The sequence below is a fragment of the chloroplast genome of Zingiber officinale, assembly GCF_018446385.1.
Source record: "Zingiber officinale chloroplast, complete genome".
NCBI lineage: Eukaryota > Viridiplantae > Streptophyta > Magnoliopsida > Zingiberales > Zingiberaceae > Zingiber > Zingiber officinale.
In genome coordinates this window covers 1-14,602 of record NC_044775.1, presented here as the reverse complement: position 1 = coordinate 14,602, position 14,602 = coordinate 1, and the positions used below count along the sequence as shown (strand labels likewise).

The window sequence follows — 14,602 nt, the reverse complement described above, 5'->3', positions numbered from 1 at the left end:
TTTTATTACTATTACATATTAATATATATATATATTTTATTTTAATATATTAATTTTTATTTATATTAATTTATATTTATATTGAATTAATTTGGTATTAAATTAATTTGATAATTTGATTGATATTGATTGCAGTTCACACTGTATTTAGATAGATTTCAATATCAGTCCTTCTCTTCTAGCAATTTTTTTTGAATGAAAAAATAAATAAACTTAACAATAGTGTAGTGTAGTAAAGAACGAAGAATTAAATGAAAGAATGGTTCGAAACAAAGAAATACAATAGTTACAACTGTATGCATATGGATTTACAAAAACTCTATGATAGTTAAAAACTAAAAACGAGATAGTTCTGATGATTCCGTTTTTTAATTTAAAAATTAATATTATTATTTCAACTTGTGGATCTTAATTAAAAGTAATAATTGATTGGTTGATTGTATCATTAACCATTTTTTCTTTTTTGTTTTGTGTGAGGAACTTACCATGAATCCACTGATTTCTGCCGCTTCCGTTATTGCTGCTGGATTGGCCGTGGGGCTTGCTTCTATTGGACCTGGAGTTGGTCAAGGTACTGCTGCAGGCCAAGCTGTAGAAGGTATTGCGAGACAACCGGAAGCAGAGGGTAAAATACGAGGTACTTTATTGCTTAGTCTAGCTTTTATGGAAGCTTTAACAATTTACGGACTGGTTGTGGCATTAGCACTTTTATTTGCGAATCCTTTTGTTTAATCCTCAAAATATAAAAAAAGTCTCTAAGAGACTTTTTTCTTATTAACTCTTAACTTGGAATTTTCCTTTGCTTCTTAGAATTATATTAACACGTTACTAAAAAATTACTTATTTATTGAGACAATACCTAGGAAGGGTTGATTTGAAGATGAGGAATTACCGCATTCACTTGCTTTCTTCCTTTCTGTCTTTAGCTTAGTACAATAGAAAACTTTTTTATTTTCATTGTTTGGAAGTGTTTCAACAAATGAAATATTTTTCAATTGATATCAGATCTAAAACCTAAGTCTAAAGTCTAAGTAAAGTATCTTATTAGAAAACTTTTAAAAATGTAAAAAAATTTAAACAAAACAAATGAAATTACTAGATTTCTTTTATTCTCATTAAATAAATAAAGTGGAAATAAAAAAAAAAAAGAAATCGATCAAAAAAAGGGCGATCGGAGTGATACAAAGAGAACTCTGTTCTTTGTTAGTCCTATCCAAAAGAAAAGAGAGGAGAATATATGAAAAATGTAATTGATTCTTTCGTTTACTTGGGCCACTGGCCATACGCCGGAAGTTTCGGGTTTAATACCGATATTTTAGCAACAAATCCAATAAATCTAAGTGTAGTGCTTGGTGTATTGATTTATTTTGGAAAGGGAGTGTGTGCGAGTTGTTTATTTCCAGAATAGGATGGATCCATCCATCTGCACTTATGGTATTTATAAGGGATAGGGGAAATAGTAAAAAAGTGCACAATCTCGACGAATTTCTTCTGAATAAATTAAGAAATTATATGCAAGAACCATAGCATTTCGTGATTTATTGGTAAATCCACTTTGATTCTCTATCAACCAATAATGCGAGACCTTTAACATGGTTAAAGCTAAATTGTTTAAAGTCCGGACAAAACATGGTATTCTTTCTACCACTACGTTAGTAACCAAATAGTTCAAAAAAATTGGTAATTTATTTGATTTTGATATATAACACTCATATCAATAAATAAATTGAAACTATTTACGAGATAAAAAAAGGAAACAAAGTTCCTTTTTTATCTAATGCCGAATCGACGACCTATGTATAAAAAAGAGGAATTTTTGGACTTGAAGAAACAAAAATATAATATAATTATTATTATTTTAATTTTTATTATCATATTTCCTTTTTTCATTCAAAAAAATGAAAAAAAAAAGTACAAATAAAAAAACAACTTTGCTGACAATTTTAGATTTTGATCTGGTCTAGTCGGAAGAGTCTTCCTAATATTCTGGTTTTTTATTTTATAAGTTTTGATATGTTTAACTACAAACAGAAAAGAGAAGGTAGGCTCATTACATTAAAAAAGCTATGGGAATACTCATACCATAAATAAATAATTGAGCGTGAGAGCCAAATGAATCGAAAGATTCATGTTTGGTTCGGGAAGAGATCATGGAAGTTGTGAAATTAATGGTAAGATAATCTACTTTCATTAAATGATTTATTAGATAATCGAAAACAGAGGATTTTAAGTACTATTCGAAATTCGGAAGAATTACGTAAAGGGGCCGTTGAGCAGCTCGAAAGAGCCCGGACTTGCTTACGTAAAGTGGAAATAGAAGCAGATGAGTATCGAATGAATGGATACTCTGAAATAGAACGAGAAAAAGTAAATTTGATTAATGCCACTAGTGATAGTTTGGAACAATTAGAAAATTACAAAAATGAAACGCTTCATTTTGAACAAGAAAAAGCGATTAATCAGGTCCGACAACGAGTTTTCCAACAAGCCTTACAGGGAGCTCTAGGAACTTTGAATAGTTGCTTGAATAGTGAGTTACATTTCCGTATGATCCGTGCTAATATTCGCATTCTCGGAGCCATGCAAAAAATAACGGATTAGCCTTAGTTTCTAATTTAGGCATTATTTTTTTCCTTCCTAAAAAGAATAAAGAAACGCTAATGGTAACCCTTCGAGCCGACGAAATTAGTAATATTATCCGTGAACGTATTGAACAATATACTAGAGAAGTAAAGATTGTGAATACCGGTACCGTACTTCAAGTAGGCGACGGAATTGCTCGTATTCATGGTCTTGATGAAGTAATGGCAGGTGAATTAGTAGAGTTTGAAGAGGGTACAATAGGCATTGCTCTGAATTTGGAATCAAATAATGTTGGCGTTGTATTAATGGGTGATGGTTTGATGATACAAGAGGGAAGTTCCGTAAAAGCAACAGGACGAATTGCTCAGATACCCGTGAGTGAGGGTTACTTGGGTCGTGTTATAAATGCTCTGGCTAAACCTATTGATGGGAGAGGTGAAATTTCAGCTTCTGAATCTCGGTTAATTGAATCTCCTGCCCCAGGTATTATTTCGAGACGTTCTGTATATGAGCCTCTTCAAACGGGGCTTATTGCTATTGATTCTATGATCCCTATAGGACGCGGTCAGCGAGAATTAATTATTGGGGACAGACAGACCGGCAAAACAGCAGTAGCCACAGATACAATTCTCAATCAAAAAGGCCAAAATGTAATATGTGTTTATGTAGCTATTGGTCAAAAAGCATCTTCTGTGGCTCAGGTAGTGACTACTTTCCAGGAAAGAGGGGCGATGGAATACACTATTGTGGTAGCCGAAACGGCGGATTCACCTGCTACATTACAGTACCTCGCTCCTTATACGGGAGCGGCTCTGGCTGAATATTTTATGTATCGTGAACGACATACTTTAATAATTTATGATGATCTCTCCAAACAGGCACAAGCTTATCGCCAAATGTCTCTTCTATTAAGAAGACCTCCCGGTCGTGAAGCTTATCCAGGAGATGTTTTTTATTTGCATTCACGACTTTTGGAAAGAGCCGCTAAATCAAGTTCTAGTCTAGGTGAAGGAAGTATGACTGCTTTACCGATAGTTGAGACTCAATCTGGAGACGTTTCAGCTTATATTCCTACTAATGTAATTTCCATTACAGATGGACAAATATTCTTATCCGCCGATCTATTCAATGCCGGAATCCGACCTGCTATTAATGTCGGTATTTCTGTTTCCAGAGTAGGATCCGCAGCTCAAATTAAAGCCATGAAACAAGTAGCCGGCAAATTAAAATTGGAACTAGCGCAATTTGTGGAGTTAGAAGCCTTTGCACAATTTGCTTCTGATCTCGATAAAACTACTCAGAATCAATTGGCAAGAGGTCAACGATTACGCGAGTTGCTTAAACAATCCCAATCAGACCCTCTCGCGGTGGAAGAACAGATAGCTACTATTTATACCGGAGCGAATGGATATCTAGATTCGATAGAACTTGGACAGGTAAAGAAATTTCTCGGTCAGTTACGCAACTACTTAAAAAAGAATAAACCTCAATTTAAAGAAATTATATCTTCTACCAAGACATTCACCGAGGAAGCGGAATCACTTTTGAAGGAAGTTATTCAGCAACAGATCGAACTGTTTTTACTTCAAGAACAAACATAAATTTCTCACTTTTTTCTATTCTTAGTACAAGAATAATCGTTGAGAAATAGTTCTAATTCGAATGATTCAAAAAAGGTTTCTTGGTATAGCCATTTTTAAAATGGATGTAAATAAATTGCGTCCAATAGGATTTGAACCTATACTAAAGGTTTAGAAGACCTCTGTCCTATCCATTAGACAATGGACGCTTTTCATTCCTATTTTCTTCTTTTGTATTCTTAGTTCATATAAAAGATATTACCGGGAAAATCCTTTATAGAAAAAAGGATGTATATCTAAATTGATGGTGCATGTATTTATAATACATAATATGTAGCGGGTAGCGGGAATCGAACCCGCATCGTTAGCTTGGAAGGCTAGGGGTTATAGTCGACGTTGGTTGATCATTTTTAACGTCTCTAATTCAAAACTGAACATGAAATTTTTATTTCATTCGGCTCCTTTATGGAAGATTGATGTATTCATAGAGAAAGAATTACATCCATAACATCTATGTCAGCCTTTCTGTTTGAATGTATCCAAAACTATTTGCTTACTAGATGATCCCTCTAGAGGAGAGGGATTATATGAAATCCGTCTAGTCTAGTTACTTCGTTCTCTATTTCTACTGGCAGGATCCTGAGGAAAAGAATTTCGTTTCCACCGAGCTGAAACAATATGCGATGCGGATGGTTCTAGTAAACCAAAACCACTCTCTTCCAGCTTGTTTGGCTTCAATTTCCCTTTTACAACACCAAAATAGAAGATCTAGTTACGATTGGAACTAAATTTTTGTATCTTCATCCATGGATCCTTAGTCATACTTATTCAATTGGAAGACTGGATCCAGTTCAAAAAAATTATGTTTCACGACTACATAATCCATTTTTATTTTTAATAGGACTTTGGATACAAATCGTGAGAATGTATGTTCTTCCTCAAATATGCTATTGAGAGGTAAAGGATTAAACCTTTTTAAGAAATAAAGTTTTTGATCGGAGTATGAAAAAAAACGGAGATACCCCTTCCCTTAACTATTTAAGTTTTTAATAGAACGAATCACACTTTTACCACTAAACTATACCCGCTACATATACATTATTGTATATAAATGGACTATTTGTCGAACAAAGGAGTGAGACGCAATCAAGATAGGATCCAAATTATGGTGTTGACGCATATTTAGTCCTGTTAGCCGGGGACTTAAAAGGGTAAAGGGCCCAAAGCTTTTCAAATTTTCGAATTTTTTAAATAACATACATAAATTTCAATAAGACTATATATATCCTTGTTTTGTTGGATTGCTAGTATTTTCGGATTGAAAGGGTCATTGAAGCTAGACAAAAAGAGGTACTGGCCTGGCCGGTACTTAACTAAGACCCGGCCTGGGCCGGGGGAATAAATCTTTCGTACAAAATCAAAGAAGTAAGGTATTCTTTCTATTGTATTGTAGATACTTGTTTCGAATCATTATCTAAATGTAATTCCTAATCAAATTCGTTCTTTATTTACTCTGAACTTACTTATTTTATATTAATGAAAAATAGGAAATTCCTAATATAAAATTTTATAATTGCATTTTATTTAATTATAAAATAATAATTTATTTATAATATATACATATATATTTATATATTATAAATATATACTATATATGTAATAGTAATATATATGTAATAGTAATATATATTAATTAGTAATATATATTAATTCATAATATATGATATGAAATATGAAAATAAAATAAAGAAAATATTGAATTTTCCGTAATTTCTTTAATTTAAATTATTTCGATTTTCTTTTCCATTTGGAGTTTGGAGAGATGGCTGAGTGGACTAAAGCGTCGGATTGCTAATCCGTTGTACGAATTATTCGTACCGAGGGTTCGAATCCCTCTTTCTCCGCTCGCTCTGATTACTCGACCCGCTTGATACTTTCAATTTCGAACTTTCAAAAGGAATTGAAATTCCTTGAATTTATCATAGGTAAATTTATAGAATAGATAAAATAATAAGAAAAGTTTAGTAAGAAAAGTTTAGAAAAAAAAAATTATTCCTCACGTCCAGGATTACGTCCTGGATCATTAGATAAGAATCCGAAGATGAAGAGAGAAACAAAGAATATCACTACTGTGTAAACAAAGAGTTTAAGACTAAGCATTACACAACCTCCAAAATAATCTTATTTTCGAAAAAGGGAATAGATTACCTATTTTTTCTTTTCAACACATCTACTATTTTGTTTAATTTGTTTGTTTAATTTTACACGATCCCCTGCAAAAAAATTCAATTTTGGAAAAGAAAGTCATTTTTACAAATTTCTTTGTATTGTATGTAATAAGATTTTTCTTTCTTACTTACAACTTACAAAAAACTTCTTGTCATATCGACAATTAGGTATTGTAGGGGACCTAGACCCAGTAAACTCTTTGCTCACTGAAAGGTGAGAACGAGTAAATAAGCTGATCCAAATTCATCTTTGCGGTTATTTAATTAATATACAATAATTGAAATTTTTGAATCGAGGGTTTATAATAATAATGTAATACTTAGTCGATCTTATTCATTTTTTCGAATTTTATTATCGAATAAATTATGAATCGATTTGGATTTGGCAAAATGAGTCTATTTGGCAAAGTATTAAAAATTTTATCGAAAACTTACAGCAGCTTGCCAAACAAAGGCTAATAGAAAAAAGAAAAGAGGTATAACAGGCATAACATCTACGATTGGATTGAAAACCGCATAAGCTTCAGGCAATTTGGCAAAGAAAAAACTGTTCGAATAAAGGACAGAATTAAGACAGATACAGATTAAGCTAAAGATATTAAGCATAACAAACATTTCGTTCTTGTGTATTAGATAATTTTATTTTGATTGAATTATTTTTATAAGGGAAAAATGAAAAAGAAAGGAATTCTACTTTCATACATTATCTTAATTGAATTCTACGTAATGATCAATGAATTTTTTACATTATATATAATTTATATGTCTTAAATCCTAGCAACAAAAATATGCTACATATGTATTTCATATATATTTATTTTTCATATGTATTTATTTATGTATTACGTATTATGTAATGTACTTTTTTAGGTATTTTTTTTGGGGGGGGTTGACCAATAACTAATAAGACTAGTAGTCTTTATTAGTGCCAAAGGATAAAAATGGGGCGTGGCCAAGCGGTAAGGCAGCGGGTTTTGGTCCCGTTATTCGGAGGTTCGAATCCTTCCGTCCCAGATCCTATCTATCAGAAACAGAAGATAGGATCACACTGTATCCCACATAAAAAAATCTTTAAGAGAACAAAAAGTTGTTCTGAATTCTTAGAATGTATTTTTTTTTTTCATTTTTAATTAAAATTATTTTTTGGTTTATCATTCACATTCAGAATATGCTCGTACTATGTTATATTCATTTTGAAGACTATGTTATATTCAATTTTAAGTTAGTTACCCATTTAACTAAATTGAATATAACATATTCATAAAATGTGAATTATCACATAATGCATTCTGAATTGCAGCGTGAAACAAAGGCATCCCTCTTCCCTTCCATACAACGCCTAAAGTAAAAAATCGATATCCCAATTTTTCTATGTGGAGATGATACTAAAAAGTAGCGAGTTTTTGTTACTAATTTCATCAGTTTCATCATCAGTCTTAGAAAACCTCTAAAGTTGTGGTATGGTAACAAAATAGGAGAATTGTCGGAATTCCATTTCTTTCTATCTTATATCTTAGATTCCTCAAATAAAAATTTTTGGAAATATATGTTTGTAAATCCATGTAATGTAAAGTAAGGATTGGGGGAAATTAGTATATTTCATATACTTGTACTTGAACTTTTTTATGAAATTGATGGAAAAATTCTCGAACCTGAAGTAAAAAAATAAAAAAAAAATCCATATGATCATATAAAATAAACAAGGTAAAGTCCTATACTCATATATATAATATAATTGTAATTATATAATATATAATTTATATAATTGTAAATAATTACAATATGTTTAATAATATTTTTTTTATTTAATATTAATAATATTTAACATTTTTTTTATGAACTCTTGGTTGGTACTTGAAAAAGTATGATAAATCAATAGTTTCTAGAAATTTACGACCTTTTCTTTTGTTTTGGGGTCGTTGGACGAGTTTATTTGATTAATAATGGATTTTGCTCCAGTTTTTTAAACTAAACATATTAAATTAAAATGAAGAAATTTTAGTTTTATAGTTTTTTTGTTTGTTATATTATATAAATATGTATCCTTCGTGATTGACTATCCTGAACAATCTGTTGGAGATGTAAATGAGTCTTTAGCAAACGTTTTTTTTTATAAATATGTTTTATTCATATGATAGAATATCGAGGTAAATAAATTTGATCCTTACTGAACTTTACCCTTATCCCAGATTTGCAAAAAGTATATAGAATACTTTTCTATCCATAGCTAGAAACTATCCATAGGTAGAAAGTATGGACTATTATATACTGCTTGTTGAGCCAATGACTATTCATGATTACACATATTAAATGAAATATAGTTAAGGTTAAATATATTTCATCGTGGTTTGAAATTCAATTGAATTTTATTTTTTTTATATTAGAGGAATGTTATGGTAAAACTTCGTTTGAAACGATGTGGTAGAAAGCAACGTGCGACTTGAAGGACATGATCGGCTGTGGATTTTTACATCCACCATTTTCCATAAAAATGAAGATGCTCTTGTCTCGACATAATTTGTTCTGTTCCATTAGGAATCTAATTTGTCTTAGATTGATAGTACGTGATGGAGCTCGAGTAGAAAAGATTGATTTATTTATCAAGGGGAAGAATCTAGGGTTAGTGCTAATCAATCAATAAGTTCGACCAACTTTGTAAATATATCCTCAATATCAATATAAAAAAATCGAAAGGTTTAAACTTGAAACAAGTTAAAAAAAAAAAGTTTTTTTCTATAAAAAGAAAGGTGTATCCTAGGAAATCAATTCTTCGTATTCTATTTCTATAGGTATTCCATTTATATAGAAGAAAATAACAAAAAACAAAAGGTATGTTGCTGCCCTTTTGAAAAAGGAGTAAGGATCACCGAAGTAATGTCTAAATCCAATGATTTTACAAAGGAAAGATAAAGGATTCCGGAACAAGGAAACACTATTTTCAATTGTCTCAAGAAAGGGATCAGAATAATTGACTCGGGATGAGACAAACAAAAGAGGTTAGAGACGGCTCAATAAATGTTTAAGGATTCCCCTGGGACTATGTCAGAATTACCCAACTTGAGTTATGAGTACGAATGAAAATTTTTTTTCTCGAGTTCGAGCCGTATGAGGATAAAACCTCTTATACGTTTCTGGGGGAGATTGTTTATGTGCATCTATCCCAATGAGCCATCTATCGAATCGTTGCAATTGATGTTCGATCCCGACGAGAAGGGAGAGATCTTCGAAAAGTGGGTTTTTATGATCCGATAAATAATCAAACTTATTCAAACGTTCCTGCTATTCTATATTTCCTTGAAAAAGGTGCTCGACCAACAAGAACTGTTTCTGACATTTTTAGGAAAGCAGATTTATTTAAAGAAAAAATTTCGAGTTAGTTAAAGTTAATTAGTTAAAATGAAAAGTTAATTAAAAGAAAAAAGACCAAAATAAAGAAAAAAGGGGGGAGGAATAAATATATATAGTGTAATTATTTACATTTACCTACAATTTATTATCTATAATTTGTCCTTTTCCTGTTATAGGAATCCAGCAACAAACAAGGAATTAATCTTGTTTATCCTTTATTGATTGAATAAACCTGTCTGTCTTTATCTCTTCCTTATTTTATAAAAATTTATGATTTATTTATATTTTTTTGTTTGTGCCAATCCAACAAAAATATTTATTTGATTTACTTCAGTTTTTTATTCGTTTTATCACCATTCTAGTCATATTTATATTGACAATGTTATATTAAACAAATATAATTGATCGTAGATAAAGAAATCTTCTTATCCCGACCCTATCCTATATTGTATTATTGGATTTGGTTTTCAATTCACTTCAGTCAAATGACGGGTTTGTATTGCCGGGTTTACTGTCATAGAAGATGTTTTTTTTTCCTTAACTCGGGTTAAATAAAAAAATGTATAAATAAATGGTTGGTCCGTCGGAATTTTGGCATTTCTATTAGGAATTTAGTGCTTTTTACTATGATCTATACATTTTTTCTAATTGATCAATAAATCAACAAGAAAGATTTGTTCTTAGTTCAATGTTTTGATGGGGTCGCGCAGTCTAATTCAATTGGTTTTTTATTTCGATCGTATCTACATATCCGACTTTAATTTTGAAGGGTTGGGTTGCTAACTCAACGGTAGAGTACTCGGCTTTTAAGTGCGACTATGATCTTTTACACATTTTGATGAAGCAATAAATTCGTCCAGACTTTTGGTAGAGTCTATAAGACCACGACTGATCCTCAAAGGTAATGAATGGAAAAAGCAGCATGTCGTAATACATAATATAATAAAAATAAAACTATAAATCTATTATTTTATTTTTATTGAAAAAAATTCAAATTTATAGTTTGGTCTAGTGAATAAATGGATAGAGCTTCATGGCTCCAATTCCAATTCTGATAAACCAAAAAGCAACGAGCTTATGTTCTTAATTTGAATTAAATGATTACCCGATCTAGTTTTAGACGTTAAAAATGGATTAGTGCCTGGTACGGGAAAGGATGGGGTCTCCCGTGAGGAGACCATTGATTCTTTTTCTTTTATGAATCCTAAATATTTATTATTATGGGTTAGAGACGAATGTGTAAAAGAAACAGTATACTGATAAAGATAATTAATTCCAAAATCAAAAGAGCAATCAGGTTGCAAAAATAAAGGGTCATTATCCTCTTGTAATTATAACGAAGATAAACCATTTTTGCTAGAAAAAGGGGAGTAAAAAAACCTATTGATTGGATTTCCTCTTTCCTTTACAGGTTTATTATTATTATTGTAATTGTATATATACATAATCTTCTTTATTATACATAATATACATAATACTCTGTTTTGACCATATTGCACTATGTATCAGTTATTTTATAACTCAAGAAATTCTTTCTACCTTTGCTTCACGTGGAAATATAAATGGAAGAATTACAAGGATATTTAGAAGAAGATAGATCTCGGCAACAACAGTTTCTATATCCACTTCTCTTTCAAGAATATATTTACGTATTTGCTTATGATCATGGGTTAAATAGTTCAATTTTTTATGAACCCCAAAACTCCTTGGGTTATGACAATAAATTTAGTTCAGTACTTGTGAAACGTTTAATTATTCGAATGTATCAAAAAAATTATTTGATTTATTCGGTTAATGATATTTACCAAAATATATTTGTCGGGCATAACAATTATTTTTATTTTAATTTTTTTTCTCAGATTCTATCTGAAGGTTTTGCAGTCATTGTAGAAATTCCATTTTCGCTGCAGTTAATATCTTCCCTTGAAGAAAAAGAAATACCAAAATCTCACAATTTACAATCTAGTCATTCAATATTTCCTTTTTTAGAGGATAAATTATTGCATTTAAATTATCTGTCCGATATACTAATACCCTATCCCGTCCATATGGAAATCTTGGTCCAAATACTTCAATCCTGGATCCAGGATGTTCTCTCTTTACATTTATTGCAGTTCCTTCTCCACGAATATTATAATTGGAATAGTCTCATTATTCCGAAAAAATCTATTTACGTATTTTCAAAAGAAAATAAAAGACTATTTTGGTTCTTATATAATTTATATATATATGAATACGAATTTCTATTAGTGTTTTCTTGTAAACAATCCTCTTTTTTACGATTAATATCTTCTGGAGTCCTTCTTGAGCGAATACATTTTTATGTAAAAATAGAACATCTTGGAGTGTACCGAATTTTTTGTCAGAAGACTCTATGGATTTTCAAGGATCCTTTCATACATTATATTCGATATCAAGGAAAATCGATTCTGGGTTCAAGAGGGACTCATTTTTTGATGAAGAAATGGAAATACCACCTTGTTAATTTTTGGCAATATTATTTTCATTTTTGGTCTCAACCATATAGGATTGATATAAAGAAATTATCAAACTATTCTTTTTATTTTCTGGGTTATTTTTCAAGTGTACAAATTAATTCTTCGATGGTAAGGAATCAAATGCTAGAGAATTCATTTCTAATGGATACTCTTACTAAGAAATTTGATACTATAATCCCGATTATTCCTCTTATTCGATCATTGTTTAAAGCTCAATTTTGTACCGTATCTGGGTATCCTATTAGTAAACCAATTTGGACCGATTTAGCGGATTGTGATATTATTAATAGATTTGGTCGGATATGTAGAAAGCTTTCTCACTATCACAGTGGATCCTCAAAAAAACAGAGTTTGTATCGAATGAAGTATATACTTCGACTTTCATGTGCCAGAACTTTGGCCCGTAAACATAAAAGTTCAGCACGCAGTTTTTTGCAAAGATTAAGTTCGGGATTATTAGAAGAATTCTTTACGGAAGAAGAACAAGTTATTTTTTTGATCTTTCCAAAAATAATTTCTTTTTATTTATATGGATCATATAGAGAACGTATTTGGTATTTGGATATTATCCGTATCAATGACCTGGTAAATTGTTTATTAGTCACGACATAATACAATACAATATAAATATAAGATCCATAGAAGATGTACAAATGATCTATATTTATACTATGGATCAAGAGAAAAAATATTCAGAGAATTATCATTCTGAAATGCTCATGTAGTACTGTACTGCTTGAATCAACTGAGTAGTAAAAATTCTTATTTGCACTTTACTTTCTTCTCGGGATGTTTTTTATTTATATGTATACATAGGGAAAGTCGTGTGCAATGAAAAATGCAAGCACGTTTTGGGGAGGGATTTGTTACCTATTATACTAAAAGGAAAAATATCTACTCCATCCGACTAGTTCCGGGTTCGAGTCCCGGGCAACCCATAGAAAAAATACAAAAAATATTTATTTTTTTTATTCACTTCATTTACAAATTGTTTAGTCGTAGATATTTTTTGTTTTAGTCATAGATATATAAGATGGATATACGTCTGTTCGGTTGATATTGGTTGACATTGACATATAAATCGTGTTATACTGTTAGATAACAAGCCTTCTATTATCTAACTCATAATTATGAATAGTTAATACATATGCTTGGGAGTCCTTAATAAATTGAATAAACCAAGATCTTACCATGACTGCAATTTTAGAGAGACGCGAAAGTACAAGCCTATGGGGTCGCTTCTGCAACTGGATAACCAGCACTGAAAACCGTCTTTACATTGGATGGTTCGGTGTTTTGATGATCCCTACCTTATTGACCGCAACTTCTGTATTTATTATCGCCTTCATTGCTGCCCCTCCAGTAGATATTGATGGTATTCGTGAACCAGTTTCTGGTTCTCTACTTTATGGAAATAATATTATTTCTGGTGCCATTATTCCTACTTCCGCAGCTATAGGTTTGCATTTTTACCCAATTTGGGAAGCAGCATCCGTTGATGAGTGGTTATACAATGGCGGTCCTTACGAGTTAATTGTTCTACATTTTTTACTTGGTGTAGCTTGTTACATGGGTCGTGAGTGGGAACTAAGTTTCCGTTTGGGTATGCGTCCTTGGATTGCTGTTGCATATTCAGCTCCTGTTGCAGCAGCAGCTGCTGTTTTCTTGATCTATCCTATTGGTCAAGGAAGTTTTTCTGATGGTATGCCTTTAGGAATATCTGGTACTTTCAACTTCATGATTGTATTCCAGGCAGAACACAACATTCTTATGCACCCATTTCACATGTTAGGTGTAGCTGGTGTATTCGGCGGCTCCCTATTTAGTGCTATGCATGGTTCCTTGGTAACCTCTAGTTTGATCAGGGAAACCACTGAAAACGAATCTGCTAATGAAGGTTACAGATTCGGCCAAGAGGAAGAGACTTATAATATCGTAGCTGCTCATGGTTATTTTGGGCGATTGATCTTCCAATATGCTAGTTTCAACAATTCTCGTTCTTTACATTTCTTCTTGGCTGCTTGGCCTGTAATTGGTATTTGGTTCACTGCTTTAGGTATTAGCACTATGGCTTTCAACCTAAATGGTTTTAATTTTAACCAATCTGTAGTTGACAGTCAGGGTCGTGTTATTAACACTTGGGCTGATATCATCAACCGTGCAAACCTTGGTATGGAAGTAATGCATGAACGTAATGCTCACAATTTCCCTCTAGACCTAGCTGCTGTTGAAGTTTCATCTACAAATGGATAAGACTTTTGTCTTAGTGTATCTGAATTGTTAAAGAAATGTAGCAATATCCTGAAATAACAATAACCCATATCTCGCTTAAGCGGGGTATGGGGTATTGTTATTTTGTTTGATG

General features: G+C 31.5%; 8 protein-coding genes and 5 non-coding genes; 9 read left to right on the top strand and 4 right to left on the bottom strand. All coding sequences in view use genetic code 11, as the record gives it.

Annotated features, from left to right (window-relative positions):
* The first annotated feature begins 486 nt into the window (after nucleotides 1–486).
* atpH (ATP synthase CF0 subunit III) lies at nucleotides 487–732 on the top strand. The gene has a single exon. It carries the CDS (start codon nucleotides 487–489, stop codon nucleotides 730–732), a length of 246 nt encoding a protein of 81 aa, YP_009694936.1.
* Nucleotides 733–1,237: 505 nt separating this feature from the next.
* atpF (ATP synthase CF0 subunit I) lies at nucleotides 1,238–2,601 on the top strand. One transcript has 2 exons: nucleotides 1,238–1,381; nucleotides 2,191–2,601. Exons 1-2 carry the CDS (start codon nucleotides 1,238–1,240, stop codon nucleotides 2,599–2,601), a joined length of 555 nt encoding a protein of 184 aa, YP_009694935.1.
* Nucleotides 2,602–2,660: 59 nt separating this feature from the next.
* On the top strand, nucleotides 2,661–4,184 carry atpA (ATP synthase CF1 alpha subunit). The gene has a single exon. It carries the CDS (start codon nucleotides 2,661–2,663, stop codon nucleotides 4,182–4,184), a length of 1,524 nt encoding a protein of 507 aa, YP_009694934.1.
* A 116-nt stretch (nucleotides 4,185–4,300) lies between these two features.
* Nucleotides 4,301–4,372, bottom strand: trnR-UCU. The gene has a single exon. It is a non-coding gene; the product is annotated as a tRNA-Arg (tRNA).
* A 133-nt stretch (nucleotides 4,373–4,505) lies between these two features.
* On the bottom strand, nucleotides 4,506–5,251 carry trnG-UCC. One transcript has 2 exons: nucleotides 5,229–5,251; nucleotides 4,506–4,546 (listed from the first exon to the last, which is right to left on the bottom strand). It is a non-coding gene; the product is annotated as a tRNA-Gly (tRNA).
* Nucleotides 5,252–5,979: 728 nt separating this feature from the next.
* Nucleotides 5,980–6,067, top strand: trnS-GCU. The gene has a single exon. It is a non-coding gene; the product is annotated as a tRNA-Ser (tRNA).
* Nucleotides 6,068–6,212: 145 nt separating this feature from the next.
* psbI (photosystem II protein I) lies at nucleotides 6,213–6,323 on the bottom strand. Its single transcript has one exon. The coding sequence runs from the start codon at nucleotides 6,321–6,323 to the stop codon at nucleotides 6,213–6,215; it is 111 nt and encodes a 36-aa protein (YP_009694933.1).
* Nucleotides 6,324–6,811: 488 nt separating this feature from the next.
* psbK (photosystem II protein K) lies at nucleotides 6,812–6,997 on the bottom strand. Its single transcript has one exon. The coding sequence runs from the start codon at nucleotides 6,995–6,997 to the stop codon at nucleotides 6,812–6,814; it is 186 nt and encodes a 61-aa protein (YP_009694932.1).
* A 336-nt stretch (nucleotides 6,998–7,333) lies between these two features.
* On the top strand, nucleotides 7,334–7,405 carry trnQ-UUG. The gene has a single exon. It is a non-coding gene; the product is annotated as a tRNA-Gln (tRNA).
* A 1,379-nt stretch (nucleotides 7,406–8,784) lies between these two features.
* rps16 (ribosomal protein S16) lies at nucleotides 8,785–9,768 on the top strand. One transcript has 2 exons: nucleotides 8,785–8,824; nucleotides 9,557–9,768. Exons 1-2 carry the CDS (start codon nucleotides 8,785–8,787, stop codon nucleotides 9,766–9,768), a joined length of 252 nt encoding a protein of 83 aa, YP_009694931.1.
* A 744-nt stretch (nucleotides 9,769–10,512) lies between these two features.
* Nucleotides 10,513–13,175, top strand: trnK-UUU. One transcript has 2 exons: nucleotides 10,513–10,549; nucleotides 13,141–13,175. It is a non-coding gene; the product is annotated as a tRNA-Lys (tRNA).
* On the top strand, nucleotides 11,302–12,849 carry matK (maturase K). Its single transcript has one exon. The coding sequence runs from the start codon at nucleotides 11,302–11,304 to the stop codon at nucleotides 12,847–12,849; it is 1,548 nt and encodes a 515-aa protein (YP_009694930.1).
* Nucleotides 13,176–13,428: 253 nt separating the features above from the next.
* Nucleotides 13,429–14,490, top strand: psbA (photosystem II protein D1). The gene has a single exon. The coding sequence runs from the start codon at nucleotides 13,429–13,431 to the stop codon at nucleotides 14,488–14,490; it is 1,062 nt and encodes a 353-aa protein (YP_009694929.1).
* Nucleotides 14,491–14,602: the final 112 nt, after the last annotated feature.